We start from the raw sequence: 27,018 nt of genomic DNA, 5'->3' as shown, positions 1-27,018 counted from the left end.
ATTATATATTTTTCTATTTATTTTAGTTCCTTTTTGCCAACTAGAATTTCTTATTAGAGGTTTACAAACTAATAATTTAGTAGTTCCATAATTAATTATTTGTTTCCATCTTTTCCCAATTACTCCAGTTAGTTGATAAAATGAAAAGCTTGAGCAAGCATCAACATACATAGCTCTAAATTCATCATACTTCATAATTTTACCATTCTCATTGATAATATCATTGACAAAAATGATTCCTCTTTCAAAAATATTTTTCCAAAAGAAAGGCTTTCCATCTATTACAATATTAGAGTTCATCCATATTAACTGCTGCAAAATATAGTCTCTTTTTTCTGGCACATAAAATTGAAAACACCATTATGTGTGGATTGTTTCCTTTATGAACCCCGCCATGTTTCCCAGCAGACTCTCTGGGAGGGGGTCACTTGTAAAAAAGGATACAATTTCTTTTGATACAGTACATGTTTTTTGTCCAATAATTGCATAATTTTGTCCAGCTTTCTTAGTCGATTATCATAATTTACTGAGCCTAGATCTTCCAGATTTTCTGGGACAACAACACCAAGTATGTTAACTGGTCCATCTGTCCACAAAACAGGCACTTTGCATTCCATTCGAAAGGACGTTCCCTTTAGATTTCCGATCCTTAACATTTTACATTTATCATAATTACGCTTAAGGCCAGATCGCTGTGAAAATATGTCCAAAAGATTAAGAAGGTTCCACAAGCAATGAGGAAAAATCTTATCTTTGTGAATCAGCCTTTTCTGACATGAACTTCATCAAGAACAAACACAGAACATGCCTCACTGATGCACATCTGCAAGACTCACTCAGAGTTGCAGTGTCAAGTTACACACCAGAGTACAACACACTAGTTAACAGCATGCAATGCCAGGCTTCCCACTAACTGACAAAGAAACAGATAACAGATTTGGTGTCCAGTTCAAAGTGTGACATGATTTAAAAATTTGAGAGTTTACTTTTGTATTTTACATGAGTTATTATTTGTACAAACATGGTGCAAAGTAATTCATGATTTGTTAAAAAAAAATGTTAGTGGCTAGCTAGTTAAAATGGGATATTGTGATTTCACAAGACTGTCTTAGAAGTGATCATTTGAAAATGTTCAATTTGAAAAATGTGCACTTAGAGAAAATATAAAAATGAAGTGTTGCATATTGATATTTATCTGTTTCTATATATATTTATTGTGAGAAATCATTAAGATGATCAGTGTTTCCACAAAGATAAATATCATTAATTATTAATAATAACAGAGTTAAAGGTAAATTGAGCAAATTGGCTACTTCCGGCAATTTATTTAAGTGTGTATCTAACTGGTAGCCCTTCGCATTAATCACTACCCAAGAAGTAGCTCTTGGTTTCAAAAAGGTTGGTGACCCCTGACCTAGTATATACAATAATATAAACCAAGTCATTGTATTTCATTTAGGATTATTTCATATCTTCATTTAAATAAAAATATATTTTTATCTTTTTTAGATACAGTCAATAAATAAATAATGTGAACATGTATTGTGACTAGGATGGTAGAAGGTGGGGATTGAACCCCAGTAACCAGCAACCCTCCGATTGCTGGCACAGCCACTCTACCAACTTCGCCACGCCGTCATTCCTGTACCTTCTCTAGTAACACGAGACTGAACTCACCACCGCGACTTGAAAACTTTACAAACAAAAATTCACTCCGCTTAAGAGGAGAAAAGGAAAACTCAAAATAGCAAATTCAGGACCTGGACAACAAAACAAGACAAGGATTGGGTATGATGCTGGAGATGCACGAGACAATCTGGCACGGAACAAAGGGAGGCGTGGGCTTATAAGACACGTGGGGGTAATGAGGAACAGGTGGAAACAATCAGGGATGACGTCAGACTGATGACACATAAGGAAAGGCAAGTGACCTGAAACGAGAGGAGAGTTATTTTTCAAAATAAAACATGAAATTCACAAGACACAAAAAAACCAAGACAAGACATCCCTCACTTGCGTGACACTTGACGCATGCTAACTGTTAGCATATTGACATTTTTTTTCAGCCCATTTTGCTGCCAAACGCCTCAGAGTTATCTATCTTGGTACTCGACACATGCTAACTGTTAGCATCTTGACTTTTTCAGCCCATTTTGCAGCCAAACGCCTGGGAGTCATATAACTTGGTACTTGACACATGCTAAATCTTAGCATGCTAACCTTTTTAGCTAATTTTGCAGCCTTAGACTTACATAACTTGGTACTTGGCACATGCTAACTGTTAGCATGCTAACCTTTTCAGGTAATTTTGCAGCCGAACGCCTCGGAGTCATATAACGTGGTACTTGACACATGCTAAATCTTAGCATGCTAACGTTTTTAGCCAATTCTGCAGCCTTAGACTTATGCAACTTGGTACTTGACACATGCTAACTGTTAGCATGCTAACTTTTTCAGCAAATTTTGCTACCAAACGCTTAAGAATCATATAACTTGGTACTCGACACATGCTAACTGTTAGCATGTTGACTTTTTAAGCCCATTTTGCAGCCAAACGCCTCAGAGTCATCTAACTTGGTACTTGGCACATGCTAAATCTTAACATGCTAACCTTTTTAGCCAATTTTGCAGCCTTAGACTTATATAACTTGGTACTTGACACATGCTAACTGTTAGCATATTGACTTTTTTTCACCCCATTTTGCAGCTGAACGCCTCAGAATCATATAACTTGGTACTCGACACATGTCTAACGTTAGCATGTTGACTTTTTAGGCCCATTTTGCTGCCAAACGCCTCGGAGTCATATAACGTGGTACTTGACACATGTTAAATCTTAGAATGCTAACCTTTTTAGCCAATTTTGCAGCCTTAGACTTATGCAACTTGGTACTTGACACATGTTAACTGTTAGCATGCTAACTTTTTCAGCGAATTTTGCTACCAAACGCCTCAGAGTCATAAAACTTGGTACTCGACACATGCTAACTGTTAGCATGTTGACTTTTTAAGCCCATTTTACAGCCAAACGCCTCGGAGTCATACAACTTGGTACTTGGCACATGCTAAATCTTAGCATGCTAACCTTTTTAGCCAATTTTGCAGCCTTAGACTTATATAACTTGGTACTTGACACATGCCAACTGTTAGCATATTGACTTTTTTTTAGCTAATTTTGCAGCTGAACGCCTCAGAATTATATAAGTTGGTACTCGACACATGCTAACTGTTAGCATGTTGACTTTTTTTTAGCCCATTTTACAGCCGAACGCCTCGGAGTCATATAGCTTGGTACTTGGCACATGCCAGCTTTTAGCATGCTAACCTTCTTAGCTAATTTTGCAGCCTTAGAGTCATATAACTTGGTACTTGACACATGCTAACTGATAGCATGCTAACCTTTTTAGCTAATTTTGCAGCCGAACGCCTCAGAGTCATTTAACGTGGTGCTTGACACATGCTAACTGTTAGCATGCTAACTTTTTTCCTTAGCTAATTTTGCATGCGAACGCTTCAAAGTCATATAACTTGTTACTTGACGCAGTAAAAGTATCTCCATTTCAGCTTCCACACGCAATTTCTCCCCAAATTGCATATTTTAGAGGTTGTTTTTGTTTGTTAATTTTGTCTTTCGAATGTGTCGCGGGCCAATAAAAAACAAGCTGCGGGCCGCACTTTGGATAATTTAACACATTTGTGTGTTTTTTTGGGGAATTATTGATGTGTGCATTGAAAAAGTGACGTTAAATCTCGACGTGACCCGTGCTTACCCAACCGAACGTCCAAGTCCCGTCTAAAGGACAACACGAGACGAGCGTCTCCGGTTTCAGCCGACCGCCGTCCTCGCCTGACCTGATTTGCAGCCCACGTATGTGCGGGGCCGCGTGTGTGGGGGGAGGGGCGCTTATGTAAGAGGGGCCTCCGACGTACATGCTTAAACCCACATGGCAGGGCTCATGCCTGCTTTCTCCGCTCGGCAATCAGAGACCGGGCGAGGGAGGAAATATTTGGAACGCTTCTTCAACAGCACCCGAGCGAGGCCTCCGGCCTTCTTCCTCGCCGGAGTGGAAAATTCCTGCAATGATCGAGCATAGACATGAAGTGTGTGTGTGTGCAGTAAAGAAGGGGAGGGGTGGTGATGTGGGGGCTATACAGTAGGACGGACCGAGGAGGCGGGGCTAAGAGTCCAAGCAGCTTCACTGGGATTGGCTGTCAGGAAAGCTGCCTTAGTGAGATCACGTCCCCCACAACAGACCCCCCCTACACCCCCCCCCCAACATGGCCCACTTCACTTGACAACACAAAAACTAAAATCCAAATTGAACACGCGCACGCTAACAACATGTGCTAACCAGCAGTCTTTATTGGCCTATGAGGGGTTTGCATCTTGTTTTTATTTCATGCTTGATAAAAACAAAAAAAAAACAAAACAAAAACAAAAGTGAAGTGAAGTGATTTATATTTATATAGCGCTTTTCTCTCGTGACTCAAAGCGCTTTTACATAGTGAAACCCAATATCGAAGTTACATTTAAAGCAGTGTGGGTGGCACTGGGAGCAGGTGGGTAAAGTGTCTTGCCCAAGGACACAACGGCAGTGACTAGGATGGCGGAAGCGGGGATCGAACCTGGAACCCTCAAGTTGAGTGGCCGTAAAAAAAACAAACCCAGAACACACGTTTTTAGTGTTTTTGTACATTTTTTTTGGAAACAATATGAGCACAGTTTAAGTTTGCATCTATAGGCCCCGTTTACACTGCACACCAAATCTGACTGTTTTACACCCAAAGTGACACAGATCTGATTTTTTTTTTTTGCCAGTCTAAACGCTCCAAAGTGCTTCAAATCTGATCTTTTGGCATCAGATTCAGGCCACATCAGGATGTAGATGTAAAAAAAAAAGAAAAGAAAAAAAGAAAAAAAAAAAAAAAGAAAGTACTCCTGAATCAGAATCAGAAATACTTAATTAATCCCTGAGGGGAAATTAACATTTTCAGCACAATCCCATTCAAGAGCAGACAAACATTACAGGGAGACAGAACAGGATCAAACATTACAGGGAGACAGAACAGGATCAAACATTACAGGGAGACGGAACAGGATCAAACATTACAGGGAGACAGAACAGGATCAAACATTACAGGGAGACAGAACAGGATCAAACATTACAGGGAGACAGGACAGGATCAAACATTACAGGGAGACAGGACAGGGTCAAACATTACAGGGAGACAGAACAGGGTCAAACATAACAGGGAGACAGAACAGGATCAAACATTACAGGGAGACAGAACAGGATCAAACATTACAGGGAGACGGAACAGGATCAAACATTACAGGGTGACAGAACAGGATCAAACATTACAGGGTGACAGAACAGGATCACACATTACAGGGAGACAGAACAGGATCAAACATTACAGGGTGACAGAACAGGATCACACATTACAGGGAGACAGAACAGGATCAAACATTACAGGGAGACAGAACAGGATCAAACATTACAGGGAGACAGAACAGGGTCAAACATTACAGGGAGACAGAACAGGATCAAACATTACAGGGAGACAGGACAGGGTCAAACATTACAGGGAGACAGAACAGGGTCAAACATAACAGGGAGACAGAACAGGATCAAACATTACAGGGAGACAGAACAGGATCAAACATTACAGGGAGACGGAACAGGATCAAACATTACAGGGTGACAGAAGAGGATCAAACATTACAGGGTGACAGAACAGGATCACACATTACAGGGAGACAGAACAGGATCAAACATTACAGGGAGACAGAACAGGATCAAACATTACAGGGAGACAGAACAGGGTCAAACATTACAGGGAGACAGAACAGGATCAAACATTACCGGGAGACAGAACAGGATCAAACATTACAGGGAGACAGAACAGGATCAAACATTACAGGGAGACAGAACAGGATCAAACATTACACAAGGAGACAGAACAGGATCGCTGACGGGTCTGCCAACTTCCGGCGCCCCTTACAAAAAACCTGATTGGAATCGGATCTGTTCAAACTGGACTTCAGTCTGAACGCAATGCGACCTGAATGTGACTTTTTTGACATCTGGTTTCTGTGAGCAAAGAAGCAAAGAAAGCAAATAAAGAAGCAAAGAAATAGCATTTGTTGAAGGACCGGAATTGACGCTGTGGCACATTTGTTTACATGTGAGTTGAAACAATTAAATAAAGCTCACGTGTTACTTACAACATGCTTATTGTTAGCATGCTAACTGTTTTTTTTGTGTGCCAATTTTGCACCTGAACACCTTAGAGTATTATAACTTGGTACTTGACAAATGTTAACTGTTAGCATGCTAACTTTTTACCCAATTTTGCCAATATTAAATTATGTAACTAGGTACTTGGCACATGTTAACTGTTAGCGTGCTAACTTTTTTAGCCAATTTTGCACCTGAACACCTTAGAGTCATATAACTAGGTATTTGACACATGTTAACTGTTAACATGCTAACTTTTTTTTGCCAATTTTGCCGCCTTAAAATTACGTAACTTTGTACTTGACACGTTTACTGTTAACATGCTAACTTCTTTAGCCAATTTTGCCGCCTTAAATTTACGTAACTTGGTACTTAGCACTTTAACAGTTAGCATGTGTCAAGTACCAAGTTACGTAAATTTAAGGCGACAAAATTGGCTAAAAAAGTTAGCATGCTAACAGTTAACATGTGTCAAGTACCATGTTATATGACTCTAAGGTGTTCAGATGCAAAATTGGCGAAAAACGTTAGCATGTTGACAGTTAGCATGTGTCAAGTACCAAGTTACGTAATTTTAAGGGGGCGAAATTGGCCCAAAAAAAGTTAGCACGCAAACAGTTAACATGTGTCAAGTACCAAGTTACGTAATTTTAAGGGGGCGAAATTGGCCCAAAAAAAGTTAGCACGCAAACAGTTAACATGTGTCAAGTACCAAGTTATATGACTCTAAGGTGTTCAGGTGCAAACTTGGCTGAAAACTTTGCATGCTGACAGTTAGCATGTGTCAAATACCTAGTTATGTAATTTGAAGGCGGAAAAATTGGCTAAAAGGAAGTTAACACGCTAACAGTTAGCATGTGTCAACTTTCTTTTAGCCAATTTTGCACCTGAACACCTTAGAGTCATATAACATGGTACTTGACACATGTTAACTGTTAGCATGCTAACTTTTTTAGCCAATTTTGCAGCATTAAAATGACGTAACTTGGTACTTGACCCATGCTAAGTGTTAGCATGCTAACTTTTTAGCCTATTTTGCCGCCTTCAAATTACGTAACTTGTTTGCCACACTTTGCATAGAAGAGGCACTTAAACACTTGCTTTTTAAGTTCTATAAAGGAAAAAAAAACTATTTTAAGCGCCTCTGACTCGCCCCGAGCTAGATAAGTCGTCCCTACAACCGCTTTTGGTGCACCAGACCTTGAGCAAAACCCATCCATTTTCCTCCAGTCGCAGGAGCAGGAGTCTCAGTAGGGAAGCCCGGACTTCTTAGTCTCCGGTCAACTCTTCCAGTTCCACCGCGAGGACACCAAAGTGTTCCCAGCCAGCAGCAAAACAGATTTCTATACCAGAGATTTCTCCAGACTTGGCATGCCCGGAACACCTCAGCGCTGAGGCCTTCAAAAGGTATCCGGACTAGATGCCCGGGTTACCTTAATTAGCGTCTCTTGATGCAAAGGATCAGCGACTCCACTCTAAGATCCTTCCAGATGACCGAGATCCTAAACCTGTCTTTTAGGGTGAGTCCTGCCACGCCGTAAAGGAAACCATTTTTGGTTGCTTGTCTCAGCGATCTAATTGCTATTTCATTCACCGTCCAAAGCTTGTGAGAGTAGGAACATACATTGAGAAAAATGACCCGGTACATTACTGCAGATTCACTGATTCACCTGCCGATCTCAGTTCCAGCTTTCCATCACTCAGGAACAAGATCTTAAGACACTTGTACCTGGGGTAAGACCTTGTTCCCAACCCGAAAGGGTGCAATCCATGACCTCAGATTTGGAAGCGACACATAATATTCTTATTCATCATGTCATTGTTTTATTAGGCCATTGAAACAATCGCAAACTGGACTGTTCAGATTGCCTCAGAAGCAGGCTTCATCAGTTCATGCTCACAGACTTTGAAAGGACAGTTCTAGGCAGAGAAACTGGTGCGGGATCCAAAGTGTTTATGGAATTTAGCTCATTTGTTGTTGCACCACAGTAGAGCAAAACTCTTTCTTGTAGACAATAAGTACTTTGGATTTGGCACCAGGCTCTGAGACTAGAGCTGTCCCATCGTAGTCTGTGAGCACGAATGAATAAAACTTGCCCGGATGAAAGGCGAAATGTCTTCCAAGATAATCAAAACAATCCAGTTCAATGCTCAATGCCCTGAGGACACAAATATGATTCTATGTCAATGTCATTGTCATTCATCCTGGTCCTTGTCATCTCAGGGCATTCAATCAATCGTAACTGGACTGTTTGGTTTGTCTTAGAAGACGTTTCGTCCCTCACCCGAGTAGACTTTGTCAGTTCATGGTCATAGACATAGGTTGGTCAGATCGAGGCTTAGACTTAGGATGGTCAGATCGAGCCTTAGACTTAGATTGGTCAGATCGAGCCTTAGACTTAGATTGGTCAGATCGAGCCTTAGACTTGGATTGGTCAGATCTAGCCTTAGACTTGGATTGGTCAGATCGAGCCTTAGACTTAGATTGGTCAGATCGAGCCTTAGACTTAGATTGGTCAGATCGAGCCTTAGACTTAGATTGGTCAGATCGAGCCTTAGACTTAGATTGGTCAGATCGAGCCTTAGACTTGGATTGGTTAGATCTAGCCTTAGACTTAGGGTTGGTCAGATCGAGCCTTAGACTTACGGCTGGTCAGATCGAGCCTTAGATGTATATTGGTCAGATGTAGCCTTAGACTGGTCAGATCTAGCCTTAGATTGAGCAGATCGAGCCTTAGACTTAGATTGGTCAGATCGAGTCTTAGACTTAGATTGGTCAGATCGAGGCTTAGATTTAGGTTGGTCAGATCGAGACTTGTACTTAGATTGGTCAGATCAAGCCTTAGACTTAGGGTTGGTCAGATCGAGCCTTAGACTTAGATTGGTCAGATCTAGCCTTAGATTGAGCAGATCGAGCCTTAGACGTAGATTGGTCAGATCGAGCTTTAGATTGAGCAGATCGAGCCTTAGACGTAGATTGGTCAGATCGAGCCTTAGACTTAGATTGGTCAGATCCAGCCTTAGACTTAGATTGGTCAGATCTAGCATTAGACTTAGATTGGTCAGATCTAGCCTTAGACTTAGATTGGTCAGATCCAGCCCTAGACTTAGATTGGTCAGATCCAGCCTTAGATGTATATTGGTCAGATGTAGCCTTAGACGTAGATTGGTCAGATCTAGCCTTAGATTTAGATTGATCAGATCGAGCCTTAGACTTAGATTGGTCAGATCGAGCCTTAGACTTAGATTGGTCGGATCGAGCCTTAGACTTAGATTGGTCAGATCTAGCCTTAGACTTAGGTTGGTCAGATCTAGCCTTAGACTTAGGTTGGTCGGATCTAGCCTTAGATGTAGATTAGTCAGATTGAGCCTTAGACTTAGATCGGTCAAATCTAGTCTTAGACTTACATTGGTCAGATCGAGCCTTAGACTTAGATTGGTCAGATCAAACCTTAGACTTAGTTTAGTCAGATCGAGCCTTAGATTTAGGTTGGTCGGATCGAGCCTTAGACTTATGGTTGGTCAGATCGAGCCTTAGACTTAAATTGGTCAGATCGAGCCTTAGACTTAGATTGGTCAGATCGAGGCTTAGACTTAGGTTGGTCAGATCGAGCCTTGTACTTAGATTGGTTGGATCAAGCCTTAGACTTGGATTGGTCAGATCGAGCCTTAGACTTAGATTGGTCAGATTGAGCCTTAGACTTGGATTGGTCAGATCTAGCCTTAGACTTAGGGTTGGTCAGATCAAGCCTTAGACTTAGATTGGTCAGATCTAGCCTTAGACTTAGATTGGTCAGATCGAGCCTTAGACTTGGATTGGTCAGATCTAGCCTTAGACTTAGGGTTGGTCAGATCGAGCCTTAGACTTAGATTGGTCAGATCGAGCCTTAGACTTAGATTGGTCAGATCGAGCCTTAGACTTAGATTGGTCAGATCGAGGCTTAGACTTAGGGTTGGTCAGATCAAGCCTTAGATTTAGATTGGTCAGATCTAGCCTTAGATTGAGCAGATCGAGCCTTGTACTTAGATTGGTCAGATCTAGCCTTAGACTTAGGGTTGGTCAGATCGAGCCTTAGACTTAGATTGGTCAGATCGAGCCTTAGATTGGTCAGATCGAGCCTTAGACTTAGATTGGTCGGATCAAGCCTTAGACTTAGATTGGTCAGATCGAGCCTTAGACTTAGGTTGGTCAGGTCGAGCCTTAGATTGAGCAGATCGAGCCTTAGACTTAGATTGGTCAGATCGAGCCTTAGATTGAGCAGATCGAGCCTTAGACTTAGATTGGTCAGATCGAGCTTTAGATTGAGCAGATCGAGCCTTAGACGTAGATTGGTCAGATCGAGCCTTAGACTTAGATTGGTCAGATCTAGCCTTAGATGTAGATTGGTCAGATCGAGCCTTAGACTTAGTTTAGTCAGATCGAGCCTTAGATTTAGATTGGTCAAATCTAGCCATAGACTTAGGTTGGTCGGATCGAGCCTTAGACTTAAATTGGTCAGATCTAGCCTTAGACTTATGGTTGGTCAGATCTAGCCTTAGACTTAGGTTGGTCAGATCGAGCCTTGTACTTAGATTGGGCAGATCGAGCTCTAGATTGAGCAGATCGAGCCTTAGACGTAGATTGGTCAGATCGAGCCTTAGACTTAGGTTGGTCAGATCGAGCCTTCTACTTAGATTGGTTGGATCAAGCCTTAGACTTGGATTGGTCAGATCGAGCCTTAGACTTAGATTGGTCAGATCGAGCCTTAGACTTGGATTGGTCAGATCTAGCCTTAGACTTAGGGTTGGTCAGATCAAGCCTTAGACTTAGATTGGTCAGATCTAGACTTAGGTTGGTCAGATCGAGCCTTGTACTTAGATTGGTTGGATCAAGCCTTAGACTTAGATTGGTCAGATCGAGCCTTAGACTTAGATTGGTCAGATCGAGGCTTAGACTTAGGGTTGGTCAGATCAAGCCTTAGACTTAGGGTTGGTCAGATCAAGCCTTAGACTTAGATTGGTCAGATCTAGACTTAGGTTGGTCAGATCGAGCCTTGTACTTAGATTGGTTGGATCAAGCCTTAGACTTAGATTGGTCAGATCGAGCCTTAGACTTAGATTGGTCAGATCTAGCCTTAGACTTAGGGTTGGTCAGATCGAGCCTTAGACTTAGATTGGTCAGATCGAGCCTTAGATTGAGCAGATCGAGCCTTAGACTTAGATTGGTCAGATCAAGCCTTAGATAGAGCAGATTGAGCCTTAGATTGAGCAGATCGAGCCCTAGACTTAGATTGGTCAGATCGAGCCTCAGACTTGGATTGGTCAGATCGAGCCTTAGACTTAGATTGGGCAGATCTAGCCTTAGACTTAGGGTTGGTCAGATCGAGCCTTAGACTTAGATTGGTCAGATCGAGCCTTAGATTGAGCAGATCGAGCCTTAGACTTAGATTGGGCAGATCTAGCCTTAGACTTAGGGTTGGTCAGATCGAGCCTTAGACTTAGATTGGTCAGATCGAGCCTTAGATTGAGCAGATCGAGCCTTAGACTTAGATTGGTCAGATCAAGCCTTAGATAGAGCAGATTGAGCCCTAGATTGAGCAGATCGAGCCCTAGACTTAGATTGGTCAGATCGAGCCTTAGACTTGGATTGGTCAGATCGAGCCTTAGACTTAGATTGGTCAGATCAAGCCTTAGACTTAGATTGGGCAGATCTAGCCTTAGACTTAGGGTTGGTCAGATCGAGCCTTAGACTTAGATTGGTCAGATCGAGCCTTAGATTGAGCAGATCGAGCCTTAGACTTAGATTGGTCAGTTCAAGCCTTAGATAGAGCAGATTGAGCCTTAGATTGAGCAGATCGAGCCTTAGACTTAGTTTAGTCAGATCGAGCCTTAGACTTAGATTGGTCAAATCTAGCCTTAGACTTAGGTTGGTCGGATCGAGCCTTAGACTTAAATTGGTCAGATCTAGCCTTAGACTTATGGTTGGTCAGATCGAGCCTTAGACTTAGATTGGTCAGATCGAGCCTTAGACTTAGATTGGTCAGATCGAGGCTTAGACTTAGGTTGGTCAGATCGAGCCTTGTACTTAGATTGGTTGGATCGAGCCTTAGACTTGGATTGGTCAGATCGAGGCTTAGACTTAGGTTGGTCAGATCGAGCCTTAGACTTAGATTGGTTGGATCGAGCCTTAGACTTGGATTGGTCAGATCGAGGCTTAGACTTAGGTTGGTCAGATCGAGCCTTGTACTTAGATTGGTTGGATCGAGCCTTAGACTTGGATTGGTCAGATCGAGGCTTAGACTTAGGTTGGTCAGATCGAGCCATAGATTGAGCAGATCAAGCCTTAGACTTAGATTGGTCAGATCGAGCCTTAGACTTAGATTGGTTAGATCGAGATGAGCATTGTGAACAAAGAAGGGTCTTACCACAAAGTCAGAAAGACCTTGGACACCGTCGGTCTCGTCCGACCTCTCGTCACCGCGGTGGTAAGAAGGCAGCAGACACAGAACTCTTCAGGAGGCTTGACTTTATTAGTGCGTGATTGCTAAGAACCAGAGAGTCGAGGTCACTTTAGTCACATGTTTATTACATAAATAGATCATCAAATAGAACACAGTCACCATAAAAATATCTTCCTTTCAAAAGCCTGACCGACAAAGACGCACATGTTGAACACGGAATATACAAACACGCGCACTGATTGTCACACGCAGACCCACACGCACCTGACCTGTCCCACGGGGTGGGGGTGGGGGGGACTACAAGGTTGAAGGTGTGAGGGGAGGGGGTCAGGTGCAGGTGAGATGGGCGGGTCTAGCGCGTTGAAGGTGGTATGAGAGGACATCACAGTAGATAGTCGGCGGATTTCCTGCGCACGTCTTTTATTGGACTCGTTTCTGTGCTTCCGGAAGGTTTGCATGAGGACACCTCCACCTTGTTGCTTTCTACCGTTAATTCCTGAAGATAGAGTACCTCTAGGTGGCGACACGAGGCTAACTCACCGAGCCCCTGGTCCCCGGTTAAGTCCATGTTTTAGGTCCCGGGAAGGGAAGGGTCTATACCACTGAGTCCAGTGAGCAGCATCGTCCCTCACAGTCTTTGGCACCTTCCACCTGTATAGTCCTTGTCCTCTTGAGGTCTTCATCTGCGAGGTGCTTTGTGTGTTTGAAGTTTGAAAAAAAAAACTGAAGGAGAACTTCCAGAAAGAGCCGCAGAGCTTTGCCGCGTAAAGACGAGGGGACGGAACTCAGCGTGAGATCTTTTGAGATGTTTGTGTTACTATTCTTCATTTGTCTTTTCCACACACACACACACACACATTCACACACTTTGTACAAGGTTAAGTTAAGTTAAAGTTAAAGTACCAATGATTGTCACACACACTAGGTGTGGTGAAATGTGTCCTCTGCATTTGACCCATCCCCTTGATCACCCCCTGGGAGGTGAGGGTGATCAAGGGGATGGGTCAAATGCAGAGGAAAAATTTCACCACACCTAGTGTGTGTGTGACAATCATTGGTACTTTAACTTTAACTTAACTTTGAGTGGGACAAACAAAAAGGGGTCTCATCTGTAAAATGTGGAAAAACTGCGTACGCAACGTTAAAAAAAAAACAACGTAACGAAAAGGTCCATTCATTTTGTTACGCAGACTTTTAGTCCACGTAGTTTTACAGTCCAGGACCCCGAGTGTCAGCTCCCCCCCCCCGTGCTGACCGTGGAAAGCGCTACAGAAAATGACAACAAGGCCAGTGGACGTGAGGTCTCAAAGAGGCGGTTTGGACTTTGCTGGTGTGATGTGAGGCGCCCTGGACCTGCTACACAGTGGAACGCCTTCATTTGGGTTTGGCTTTGCATACTGCGGACTTAAGGTAAGTGTGCTGGGGTGTGGAACCAGAACCGGACAGGACAGGACAGAGGAAGAGGGGACGGAGGCGGACCCAGAACACCTTTTCAGGCCGGACCTTTTCCGACCTGAGCAGTTGTGAAGCGGACAAACATTTGCATATTTCAACCTGCGGTGTAAAGCGTACATTCGTAGCTGTCTGTTTCCCAGCCGTTTGCTCCCCCCGAATAAATCCTCTTTAAGTGCTCTCTGTTGGCTGCGTGACCAAGTCTCTGTCGGCGAAGAGACTAACAAGTCTAGAACTCGACTCGCCCCGTTTTAGCTACGTGCCTACGGCGAACCTAAGCTAGTAGGGGCTGAAACAAAGACAACGTCGGCACACTGTGTCGCGTACGGTTGAAACAAGGACTAACGTTTTATAGGGTAAGATTTTTTTCTACAAAAAAATAAAAAAAATGTTGAGTATTAATAGCTTTCACGTTGTCAGTCAATCGACCGAGAAATAATGCAACACTTTGTAGCGCATTGCCTTAAAAACCTCTAAAGGCCTTAGTGGCCACATACGTGGACAGCACCTTTTAGCTCTTATTTCCAAAATTGTGTACACTACTGAATTGGGGGTCTTATGGCCACTTATGTGGACACTTATACTGCCATCTGGTGGTGTCAGAAGAGTACAACATACAATGGAATTTGGAGGAAAAAATGTGTAAAAATAAGAATTAGCATGTCACTAAACATGAAGTACACGTTTGTGTACTTATGGACTAAGTACATCATATAAAAAGATGAGTCTTAGTTTTTTTAAAATTCTAATTAGGGTCCAATAAGCCCAAATAGCAAAGACAAATAAAAAAAATATGTAAACAAACAGCTTGGGTCTTAAGAGGTTAAATGGGAACGTTGCCCTTCCTAAGATGGCCGCCATGTAGCTCCTACATCGTGCATCATGTATATATACATATATATTTATATATATATAAATACATACACACATATATATATTTACATAAAGACATATATATATATATATTTAGAAAATTATTTAGTGTGGGGCACTCAGTGGAAAAAGTTTGGACACCCCTGGCATAGAACGGTGGTTCTCCTATATTTCCTCTATTGACACAATCATATATATTTATAAAGTAATATATTAGATAACTGTTGGCGGTATGCTAGTCTAACATTAGTAGCAAGAGGTAGCGTTCAACTAATAACTACGGTTGTTAACGTTTACAATGTAATATATAATATACTGCTTGACAACCGGAAGTGCTTGTGTGACGTCACGTTGGCGCGCGATCGCTCACGTGACGTTGTGCGAGCTCCTCTCCGACGGCCGTCAATCTCCTGCCAGCTTTTTAAAAAAAAAGTATTTATTTAATCTCACGTCGTCCTCACAAGGTGACAATTCACACCTGCTCGGAAGTTACAACTCAGCACACCTGAGCACATGCGAACACATGATTAGGTACATTCCTCCATAGTGCCGCCCACCTGCGACGGCCTGAAAAGGTGCTCTGAGGGGGGTGGGAGCGAGGCAGCATGCACGCGCATACAAGGGGTGTGACGTCACATGAACACGCACAAACACACACACACACATGGCAGTGACGCACTTGGACCTCATAAAAATGTTTAAAAAAAAAAAAGCAGATGATTGAACCCCTGAATTTTCCACAAACTTGCATGAATATCACTTACGTTTCTAGCAGGGAAACGAAAGTGAAAGTAAAATCCACCATCAACTTTTATATAATTTTTTCAATCGCATGAGATTCTCAATGTTACCTCATGATTCGGTTTTTGCCCCGAATTTCCCATCCCTGGTTTTTGTTCAACTTCTCCACCGCAAAAATGTTTTCCAAACAAAGAATAAAGCGTTGGTGATTCTGTCGGTGTTTCAAAAAAATAAATGATGACAACTGCAAAATAATCCGACATGGGGCCAAAAAAAGTTGAGAGTAGTGGGGCGCAGAAAAATCGAATCACATCCGAATTGCAATTATTTTTCATCCCGATTCTAAATTGGTTCATCCTATTCAAAAAACGATTAAAAAAAAGAAGTATATATGTATATATATATATTTTAAATAATTAATTATTTAAAATATGTTTTTAGAGCAAACACCATGCAACCAGAAGGTGCTTTTCTAGGCTGTAACCTGTTATGAAAAAGTTTCATTATTATTATTACTATACCAACTAGTTAGGGGTTCACATCCAATTTATGTATGTGTATATATATATATATATGTATGTATTTACATACACATATATACATAAACACATATATATATGTATTTACATATACATATAAATATATATATAATATATATGTATGTATTTACATACACATACAGTATATACATAAACACATATATATATGTATTTACATATACATATAAATATACGTATATATATATATATATATTTACATACACATATATACAAACACATATATATATATGTATGTATTTACATATACATATAAATATATGTATACACATATATATATATATATATAGGTAATTACATATACATACATATGTATTTACATATAAATATATATATATATATATATATATATAGGTAATTACATATACATACATATGTATTTACATATACATACATATAAATATATATATGTATTTACATACACATATATACATAAACACATATATATACAGTATATGTATTTACATATACATATAAATATATGTATATATATATATAAGTATTTACATATACATATATATGTATTTACATTTACATAGATATAAATATATGTATATAAATATATGTATGTGTGTACATACAAATGTATACACATACATATATGTCTACATATAACTGTATACACATATATTCACATTACACATACAGTATATATGTGTATACATTAATACACAAATGTATATACATATCTACACAATTATATGTATATACATATAAATATATATGTATGGATGTGTATATATACATATGTATACACATACATATATGTATTTATGTGTAAATATAAATACATATGTATATACATACATACACATAAATATATATGCACATATAAACATACATACATATATGTATGTATATACATATATATAAATATATATGTATGTATGTATATACATACATACATACATAGATGTATATACAGTACATATACATTGTGAAAATCGTGTTGAATCAAGAATCATAATCACATCTACTCGTTAGGCCCCCAAAGAATCCCACCCCTAGTTGTGTGTCAGCACTTTGATAAAGAAGGTGAGAACCACCAGTAACCCCTACTAAAAGTCATGTTGAATGTTGGTTTATCTCATGTGATGTAATTCACATTGTTTTGTGCGTGTCAAACTAAAATACTTGTCAATAAAATGTGTTTTGTTTACATTACTTTGGGAGTCCGGAACAGATTTGACTTTTTTTTTTTCCTCATGGGAAACATGGCTTTGGTTGTGTTTCCATCTGACCTTACTAAGGAAACGGGTAACGAGTCCAATTAGGACCAATCGGGCGAGATAATCGTATTTCGTAGGTGTGGGAACACAAACATGGAGGAGGAGGAGGAGGAGACAATGACAAAACAGATGAAAGTGAATTCCATAGAGTTCATCATTTATTACAAAATGTTATTTTTACCTGAGAGAATCCTTCAATTAGCTTTCCTCACAACCACCTCTTGTGTGTGTGTGTGTGTGCGTGTGTGTGTGTGTGTGTGTGCGCTCTCTGGGGTGGGCGAACGTCACCAAGAAGAAATCCTCTCCTAATACTACCTGAACAGGTAAAGTGCATTATTTAATAATTCACCTCAAACAATTGTAACCTTTCAGGAAAAGACTAAATGAAACATAATAATAATAATATAAAATAATAATACAAATAATAATAATAATCAATCTTAAGGTTCCTAAGGGGGGACACGGGGGGCAGCGTCGCATCCAAAGTACTATTTTTTTTAGTTTAAGTGCTTTCGTTTGTGATTGCCAATCACTCTTTACAATGACTTAGTCGCCGGGTAGAAAACATTAAAGCTTCACACCTTTTAAAATGTGCAATTTAGGGGGCGGGGCTTAAATCTGGGACCTTTTTTTTTTTAATGTGAGATTCGCCCACCGAGCCATGAGAGCATCAACACACTTTGGAGGGGAATTGCATAGACGCCGTGCGCATGCGGACAAACTGACGACAGACACACACACGCGGACAAACTGACGACAGACACACACACACACACACACACACACACACACACACACACACACACACACACACACACACACACACACACACACACACACACACACACACACACACACACACACACACACACACACACTATGAACATGAAGGGATGGATTGTTATGTCTGCTCTGCTGGTGCGCGGAAGTTTGGGCGGTGGGTCTGGGTTCTACGCCCGCTCCTGTCAGATACATTCATTAGCAGAAACACTCAGCCGCTACAAACACCCTCCCATCCCCTAGGGGGCGCTACAGCGTGTGTGTGTGAGTGAGGGGGTGTTAGTAGCGTGCACTTGGGCTCGGCAATAAAACGATATCAATATGCATCACCGTAGACGTGAAAAAAATATGTTTTTCTTCGGAGGAGGAAACAGGAAGTATGGAAGCCAGGTTGGTTGCACGAACAAAGGCACTCGCTCTCTGGTAACCGAGCAAGGCAGGAACTGAATCACATGACACGTTAACAGCCAATCAGGTGACAGTCAAAAATGAAGAAATTGTGGATAAAAGGGGAAAAGTCACCTGGACAGTTTTGGGGACTTTTTTCCCCAAAGGGACCGTAGTCAGACCAATGTGGTCTTTAAATGATGCAAGGCAATACCGCTAATACCACACCACCTTAGAGCTGCTCACCCTTTAGAGCACAGCTGTAACTTCCTGCCACTAAACCTGCAGAAAACAGTTCTTCTCATGTTTCTCTATGTTTACATGTTCACGCTTTGCACTATTTTAATAATAATAATAATATTGAAATAATTAATGCATAACAAAAATTCCTTTCCATAGTTAAATGAGAATAACAGGGCAAATTAATGTTACACAGCCGTTATTTCCTGTCAATAAACCTGCAGAAAATAGTTATTCTCAGTTTTCTCTAAGTTTACATTTTCACGCTTTGCATTATTTTAATGATAATAATAATAATATTTAAATAATTAATGCTTAACAAAAATGCATTTCCATAGTTAAATAAGAATAACATGGCAAATTAATGTTACACAGCCGTTATTTCCTGTTAATAAACCTGCAAAAAAGTTATTCTCAGTTTTCTCTATGTTTACATTTTCACGCTCTGCATTATTTTAATAATAATAATAATATTTAAATAATATATGCAAACCAAAATGCATTTCCATAGTTAAATAAGAATAACATGGCAAATTCATGTTACACAGCCGTTATTTCCTGTCAATAAACCTGCAGAAAATAGTTATTCTCAGTTTTCTCTATGTTTACATTTTCACGCTTTGCATTATTTTAATAATAATAATAATATTTAAATAATATATGCATAACAAAAATGCATTTCCATAGTTAAATAAGAACATGGCAAATTCATGTTACACAGCTGTTATTTCCTGTCAATAAACCTGCAGAAAATAGTTATTCTCAGTTTTCTCTATGTTTACATTTTCACGCTTTGCACTATTTTAATAATAATAATATTTAAATAATGAATGCATAAAAAAAATTCCTTTCCATAGTTAAATAAGAACAACATGGCAAATTAATGTTACACAGCCGTTATTTCCTAGCACTAAACCTGCAGAAAATTGTTCTTCTCAGGTTTCTCTGTTTACATTTTCACACTTTGCACTATTTTCTTACACTTTATGAAGGATTTCTTACATATTCCTTATTTTGGCACCTTCATTTTAAGAGCTTATTGTTAAGTCTTCAATGTGATTTTACTATTTTGTTTACATTGTTTGAGTGTTTTCCACGCTTGTGTTGACATTTCCTTTCTGCCTTGATAGCTGAAGCATTATAATCAGAGGAAGGTTACATTTGAATCAAATATATTTACATTTAATATATTTTGTCCTGGTAGCTGAGATAGGCTTCAGCACCTCCCGCGACCCCGAGAGGGACAAGCGGTAGAAACTGGATGGATGGATGGATATTTTCTCCTGCAACCGCAAAAATTCCTTTCCGCAGTTAAACAAGAACAACATGGCAAATTCATGTTACACAGCCGTTATTTCCTGCCACTAAACCTGCAGAAAATAGTTCTTCTCAGGTTTCTCTACGTTTACATTTTCACACTTTTGCACTATTTTCTTACGCTTTATGGAGCAAAATTCGAACAAATTCATCATTTTTGCACCTTCATTTTAAAAGATTATTGATAATGTTGTTTACATTGACTGTTTTACACGCTTGTGTTGACACTTCCTTTTGCCTTGATAGCTGAGGGATTATAATCACATATTAATACAAATATTAACATTTAATGTAGTTTCCTCCTGCCCGTTATTTTCCATAGGTTCATAAAAGATATCAGTTATGATCAATATCGACTGATAAAAAAAAAACACTGATATCGTGATACCGTTTTCAGCCGTATCGCCCCAGCCATAGCGCGCGCACACACACACACCCACACACACACACACACACACACGCACACACACACACACACACACACACCCACACCCACACGTCAATGCGTTGGAGAAGGTTGACGTGCAACAAAACACGAGGCTCCGCCCACCAGACCCTTGAAGTCGTGAGGTATGACACATTTTAGTTTTTTTTTCACGTTTTGTTTCTTTTCTCTAAAGATGTATTCACAAACAAACACTTTAATAATAACAATAATAATTAAAAAAAAAAAAAAGTTTCCTTGCTTGTAAATTGCTCCTGATAAAAGGGGGCGGGGCATCATACACACACACGCGCGCACAGAAAGGATGGCGCCGAGAGACGTTAGACTGCGCGCGCACACACGCACGCGCACATGGTCCGAAAGTGACAAGCTGGTCAAAAGCCCCCTATTAGAAACCCAACAGGAAATAAAGTTTTTTTTTTTTTTAAAGTCATCTCCTTTTTCTTTGATGTTTTTAAATCATCTCTTTTATAATCTTTTTAACTTTGTACTACACACACACACACGCGCGCGCGCATACACACACACACACACACCTTTTCCTTCTCGTCTTGTAGAATTCCGGGCTGCTGTTCCACTGGTGTCCCCCTAGGGGGCGCCACTCTGCGCAGACCGTCATGGCCGCCTTGTCTGACAAGGAGGTCCACTTCCTGCTTTTTTTTTTTTCCTGACAGAAGTGACTCTGCCAAACGCCCCGCCCCCTCGCCCGTGATTGGCTCTGTCACACAGACGCTCGTTTCCCAAGGGAGTCAGCCAACAAAGGGAGATAGGGGGCGTGGTTTAACCTCCAAATAAGGGCAGGAGGAGGCGTGGCGAGGCTGCGGTAAGTGCAAAAACTCCCACCAGCCTGGCTGGGTGGGCGTGTCCCGGAGGGGGGCGGGTCCGGACAAAGAGGCGGATCTGGGCTCCGGAACAGGTAGTGTGACGAGGATGGTCCACGGCGTGGGTCTTTGGGACCTCAGCGGAACATTCTAGAACGCTGGCTCAGCACAATTGTCCCGTCCGTCCTGGGAAAAGGACCGCCAATAGAACTTTTCCATTTGACATCCAAACTGTCCTTGCTTTAAGTGAGTGTGTGTGTGTGTGTCTTGGTCCCGTACATAACAATTCCAACATGATAGAACTTTCCCCAAAGATGGCGGGCCCTCCAGTCTTCTTCAGTGGTATTTCTTTTTTTAAACCCATAGCACTGCGTGCGTGCGTGCGTGTCCACGTAGGTGAGGTAGTGCCCAGAACCATGGGGGGGCAGTGGGGGTGTGTCCACTTTGAGGTAAATGGCAGCCATCTTGGCGTCTGCCTGCTGTCAGTGATGGTTCATACAGATAGTAAAAAAAAAAAAAAAAAAAAGGCAAATGTGTATGGAAGCCTGGAGGGGGCAGCACTGAGCTGAGTAAAGGCCCCGCAGGTCAGGGCCCAAAAGAATCAGAATCATCAACAAAAAAATAAAGCCACCATTGCAGGCGGCCAATGAGGCAAACACGTTACTGAGGTGATGTGTGTGTGTGTGTAAAATAAAAAAAAATAAAAAAATGTGTGTGTGTGTGTGGAAAACCAAAAAGATAAAATAAAATAAGTTTGTGTGTGTGAAAAATAATAAAAAATAAAACTGTGTGTGGAAAAGCAAAAAAAAGTTTGAATGTGTGTGCCTGTGGAAAAAATAGAATAACAATAAAAGTGTGTGTGTGTGTGTGTGTAAAAGCAAAACAATAAAATAAAATAAAAGTTTGTGTGTGAAAAAAATAATGAGAAAAAAAATAATTGTGTGAGTGTGTGGAAAAGCAAAATATAAAAATGTAAATGAAATTTTGTGTGTGCGAAAATAATTAGAAAAAAAATTATTGTGTGAGAGTGTGTGGAAAAGCAAAATATAAAAATTAAAATTACATTTTGTTTGTGTGAAAACAATAAAAACAAAAACAAAAGTGCGTGTGTAAGGTGTGTAAATTAGCAAAAACATTAATTAATAAAAGGTGTATGAGTGTGGAGAAGCAAAACAAAAAGTTTTTATGTGGGGGAAAACATTAAAAATAAAAGTGTGTGTGTGTGTGTGTGTGTGTGTGTAATAGCAAAAAAAATTAATAAAAACGTTTTTATGTGAGTAGAAAATAATACAATTAAAATAAAAGTGTGTGCGTGAAAAAAAAGGTAAATAACTGTGCGTGGGTGTGTGAGAAAAACTAAAATGAAAATAAGTGTGTGCGTGAAAAACTAAAATGAAAAAAAGTGTATGTCTGTGTGAGAAAAACTAAAATGAAAATAAAAGTGTGTGAAAAAATGAAATGAAAAAAAAAAGTGTTTGTGTGTGAAAAAATAAAATGAAAATAATAGTGTGTGTGTGTGTGTGTGTGTGTCACAGGAGCTGGTCCGATGACAGAAAAAAAAACCCAAGGTTACAAAAATGGAGTAGTCTGCCAGAAAGATAGCACCGGGATGGACTGGAACGGCTCAGATTGACTTGAGGAATCCATGCTGGGTCAGTCCAGGTGTGCTCACCTGTCCCAGCCCACCTGCTGATTGTGAGGCTGCAGGCGGACAATAATACTGAGAAGAGCAATGGCCGCCGCTCTCTCCGTGTGTGTGTGTGTGTGTGTGTGTGTGTGTTGGCATGCTCAGACAGAAGGGCCCCTACACGCCGCAGTAGAAGCCCCTCCTCTTCCTGCCGGCGACTCGCTTCCAGTTTTTTGTTTGTTAGTTTTTTTCTGTACAACGTCAGTGAGTCCCCCCCCCTGTGCCCGTCACACCTCCTGGTCCTCGAAGACCTCCAGGAAGAGCGGCGGGAAGAGCTCGTTGGGACACTCCACCTTCATGTGCAGGAAGCGGCTGGCGTGGCAGGCGCCGATCATGCGCAGGTCGGTCACCTTCATCAGCAACTTGGGCCAGAAGTGGGGGAGGCTGTGCTTGCGGTAGTTGATGTAGTGCTCCAGCGCCAGCAGGTACGTCTCCTGGCACTTCTCGATCTTCTCCATGCACGTCAGGCCCGAGCGGTCTGCGGGGGCGGAGCCAAGACGGTCAAAGGTTAAATGTGCCTTGTGCGCTCTTACTGCAGAGACGTTCCATGATAGAGTGGTACCATGCAACCTTCTCAGTTCGGGTACGATAGTTGAGAGGTGGCCGATGCTGATATCAGCACAAATAATTCACACTTTCGTCATTCTGTAGTGTGGAATGTGAGACAAGGTTTGATCGAGTGAAACGAGTCAAACAGAACAATGGTAGCTATAAAAAACAACAACCTATTTAGTATTAACCGTCTGGAATGGACTTATACTGTCTTTAAGTTGAAGTTCAACCAGGTGGTCGCAATAATTCATGAAGTTCAGCTTAGTTGAATGATGCGGACACGTTTGTTACTGGATACTTCCTAATGATATGCAACTATAATTATTTAATACTTAACATTGACAAATGTGCTCTTTTACACTACAATATTGTTCAATGATTTTTACATATCTTGTGTGCTATTGAGCGCTTAGCTGTTGCGTAGCTGCTTTTAGCCCACAGCCTTGGATGTTTACCTTTTGCAAATGACTTTAGTAAAATGGAAGAAATTGTGTGCTTACTGGAGGACATTTAGATGTTAACTGGCTGTCCAGCTTTGCACAAGTAAACACGCAGCAGGACTGCTTGGATCGCACATGATATCGCACACAAGTAAACACGCTGCAGGACTGCTTGTATCGCACATGATATTGTACACAAGCAAACATGCTGCAGAACTGCTTGTATCGCACACAAGTAAACACACTGCATAACTGCTTGTATCACACATGATATTGTACACAAGTAAACATGCTGCAGAGCTGCTTGTATCGCACACAAGTAGACACACTGCATAACTGCTTGTATCACACATGATATTGTACACAAGTAAACATACTGCAGAACTGCTTGTCTCACACATGATATTGTACACAAGTAAACACTCTGCAGGACTGCTTGTATCGCACACAAGTAAACACACTGCATAACTGCTTGTATCACACATGATATTGTACACAAGTAAACATACTGCAGAACTGCTTGTTTCGCACATGATATTGTACACAAGTAAACACTCTGCAGGACTGCTTGTATCGCACACAAGTAAACACACTGCATAACTGCTTGTATCACACATGATATTGTACACAAGTAAACACGCTGCAGGACTGCTTGTATCGCACACAAGTAAACATGCTGCAGAACTGCTTGTCTCGCACATGATATTGTACACAAGTAAACACTCTGCAGGACTGCTTGTATCGCACACAAGTAAACACACTGCATAACTGCTTGTATCACACATGATATTGTACACAAGTAAACACTCTGCAGGACTGCTTGTATCGCACACAAGTAAACACACTGCATAACTGCTTGTATCACACATGATATTGTACACAAGTAAACACACTGCAGGACTGCTTGTATCGCACACAAGTAAACATGCTGCAGAACTGCTTGTCTCGCACATGATATTGTACACAAGTAAACACGCTGCAGGACTGCTTGTATCGCACACAAGTAAACACACTGCATAACTGCTTGTATCACGCATGATATTGTACACAAGTAAACACGCTGCAGGACTGCTTGTATCGCAAATGATATTGCACGCAAGCAAACCCGCTGCAGGACTGCTTGTATCGCACATGATATCGCACGCAAGTAAACCCGCTGCAGGACCGCTTGTATCGCACATGATATCACACGCAAGTAGACACTCTTCAGGACTGCTTTTATCGCACATGGTATCACACACAAGTAAACATGCTGCAAGACTGCTGGTATCGCAAATGATATCGCACGCAAGTAAACAGCTGCAGGACCGCTTCTATCACACATGATATCGCATGGAAATAAACACTCTGCAGGACTGCGTGTATCGCACATTATATCGTGCGCAAGTAAACACGCTGCAGAACTGCTTGCATTGCACACAAGTAAACACTCTGCAGATCTGCTTGTATCGCACATGGCATCACATAAAAGGAATCACACTGCAGGACTGCTTGGATCACACATGATATCGCACACAAGTAAACACGCTGCAGGACTACTTGTATCGCACGCAAGAAACAGCTGCAGGACCGCTTCTATCGCACACAAGTAAACACTCTGCAGGACTGCTTGTATCGCACATGACATCGCACACAAGTAAACACGCTGCAGGACTGCTTGTATCGCACATGATATCACACACAAGTAGACATGCTGCAGGACTGCTTGCATCGCAAATGATATCACACGCAAGAAAACAGCTGCAGGGCATCGCTTCTATCGCACACAAGTAAACACTCTGCAGGACTGCTTGTATCGCACATTATATCGCACACAAGTAAACACTCTGCAGCACTGCTTGTATCGCACATGGCATCACACACAAGTAAACACACTGCAGGACTGCTTGTATCGCACACAAGTAGACACGCTGCAAGATTGCTTGTATCGCACGCAAGTAACACGCTGCAGGAATGCTTGTATCGCACATGATATCACACAAGTAAACACGCTGCAGGACTGCTTGTATCCCAAATGATATTGCACGCAAGACAACAGCTGCAGGACCGCTTCTATCGCACACAAGTAAACACACTGCAGGACTGCTTGTATCGCACACAAGTAAACACTCTGCAGGACTGCTTGTATCCCACATGACATCACACACACAAGTAGACACGCTGCACGACTGCTTGTATCGCAAATGATATCGCACGCAAGAAAACTGCTGCAGGACCGCTTCTATCGCACACAAGTAAACACACTGCAGGACTGCTTGTATCGCACACAAGTAAACACTCCGCAGGACTGCTTATATCCCACATGATATCACACACAAATAGACACGCTGCACGACTGCTTGTATCACAAATGATATCGCACGCAAGAAAACTGCTGCAGGACCGCTTCTATCGCACACAAGTAAACACTCTGCAGGACTGCTTGTATCTCACATGATATCACACATTTTATATGCAAGCACATATCATCGACTTGTTTTTTTGACGCTATCAGTCCGATATCAATTATTGCATCTAAATGTCCTCCAATAAACACACATGGTTGGTCTTTTCTTCTAACCTATTAAAGTCTTTTATAAAAGGTAAACATGCCAGGCTATAAACTACTAAGAGCTAACAGCTACACAACAGCTAAGCACACAGTAGCACACCAGCTAGACCTAGGTAATAATCATTGAACAATAAAACATCACATTTGTCAATATAAACAAGTACCAAATAATTATGGTGGCATATTACTTACACATACCAAGTCTACAAGGCGGAAAGTATCCAGTAACAAATGTGTCCGCACCATTCAACTTGCTGCATCATG

At 41.1% G+C, this 27,018-nt stretch overlaps 2 protein-coding genes across 6 annotated transcripts in view; both read right to left on the bottom strand.

Moving 5' to 3' along the window:
• dhx8 (DEAH (Asp-Glu-Ala-His) box polypeptide 8) overlaps window positions 1-1,816 on the bottom strand; it is a 37,607-nt gene extending 35,791 nt beyond the window's left edge. The window contains exon 1 of one of the 2 annotated variants that reach the window (XM_062056914.1): window positions 1,678-1,816. The gene's annotated coding sequence lies outside the window, so the exon portion shown is untranslated. The remainder of the gene's footprint in view (window positions 1-1,677) is intronic. The other variant, XM_062056913.1, reaches the window with a different exon arrangement.
• Window positions 1,817-17,039: 15,223 nt separating this feature from the next.
• LOC133656094 (thyroid hormone receptor alpha-B) overlaps window positions 17,040-27,018 on the bottom strand; it is a 350,922-nt gene continuing 340,943 nt past the window's right edge. For all 4 annotated transcript variants that reach the window (XM_062056910.1, XM_062056909.1, XM_062056912.1 and 1 more), the window contains one exon: window positions 17,040-23,689. In XM_062056910.1, coding sequence (XP_061912894.1) covers window positions 23,439-23,689 — 251 coding nt within the window. In that variant the 3' untranslated portion in view covers window positions 17,040-23,438. The remainder of the gene's footprint in view (window positions 23,690-27,018) is intronic.

Source organism: Entelurus aequoreus, linkage group LG08 (assembly GCF_033978785.1).
Source record: "Entelurus aequoreus isolate RoL-2023_Sb linkage group LG08, RoL_Eaeq_v1.1, whole genome shotgun sequence".
Taxonomy (NCBI): domain Eukaryota; kingdom Metazoa; phylum Chordata; class Actinopteri; order Syngnathiformes; family Syngnathidae; genus Entelurus; species Entelurus aequoreus.
The sequence above is the reverse complement of the archived record's forward strand: the minus strand, read 5'-3'. Positions and strand labels throughout refer to the sequence as shown.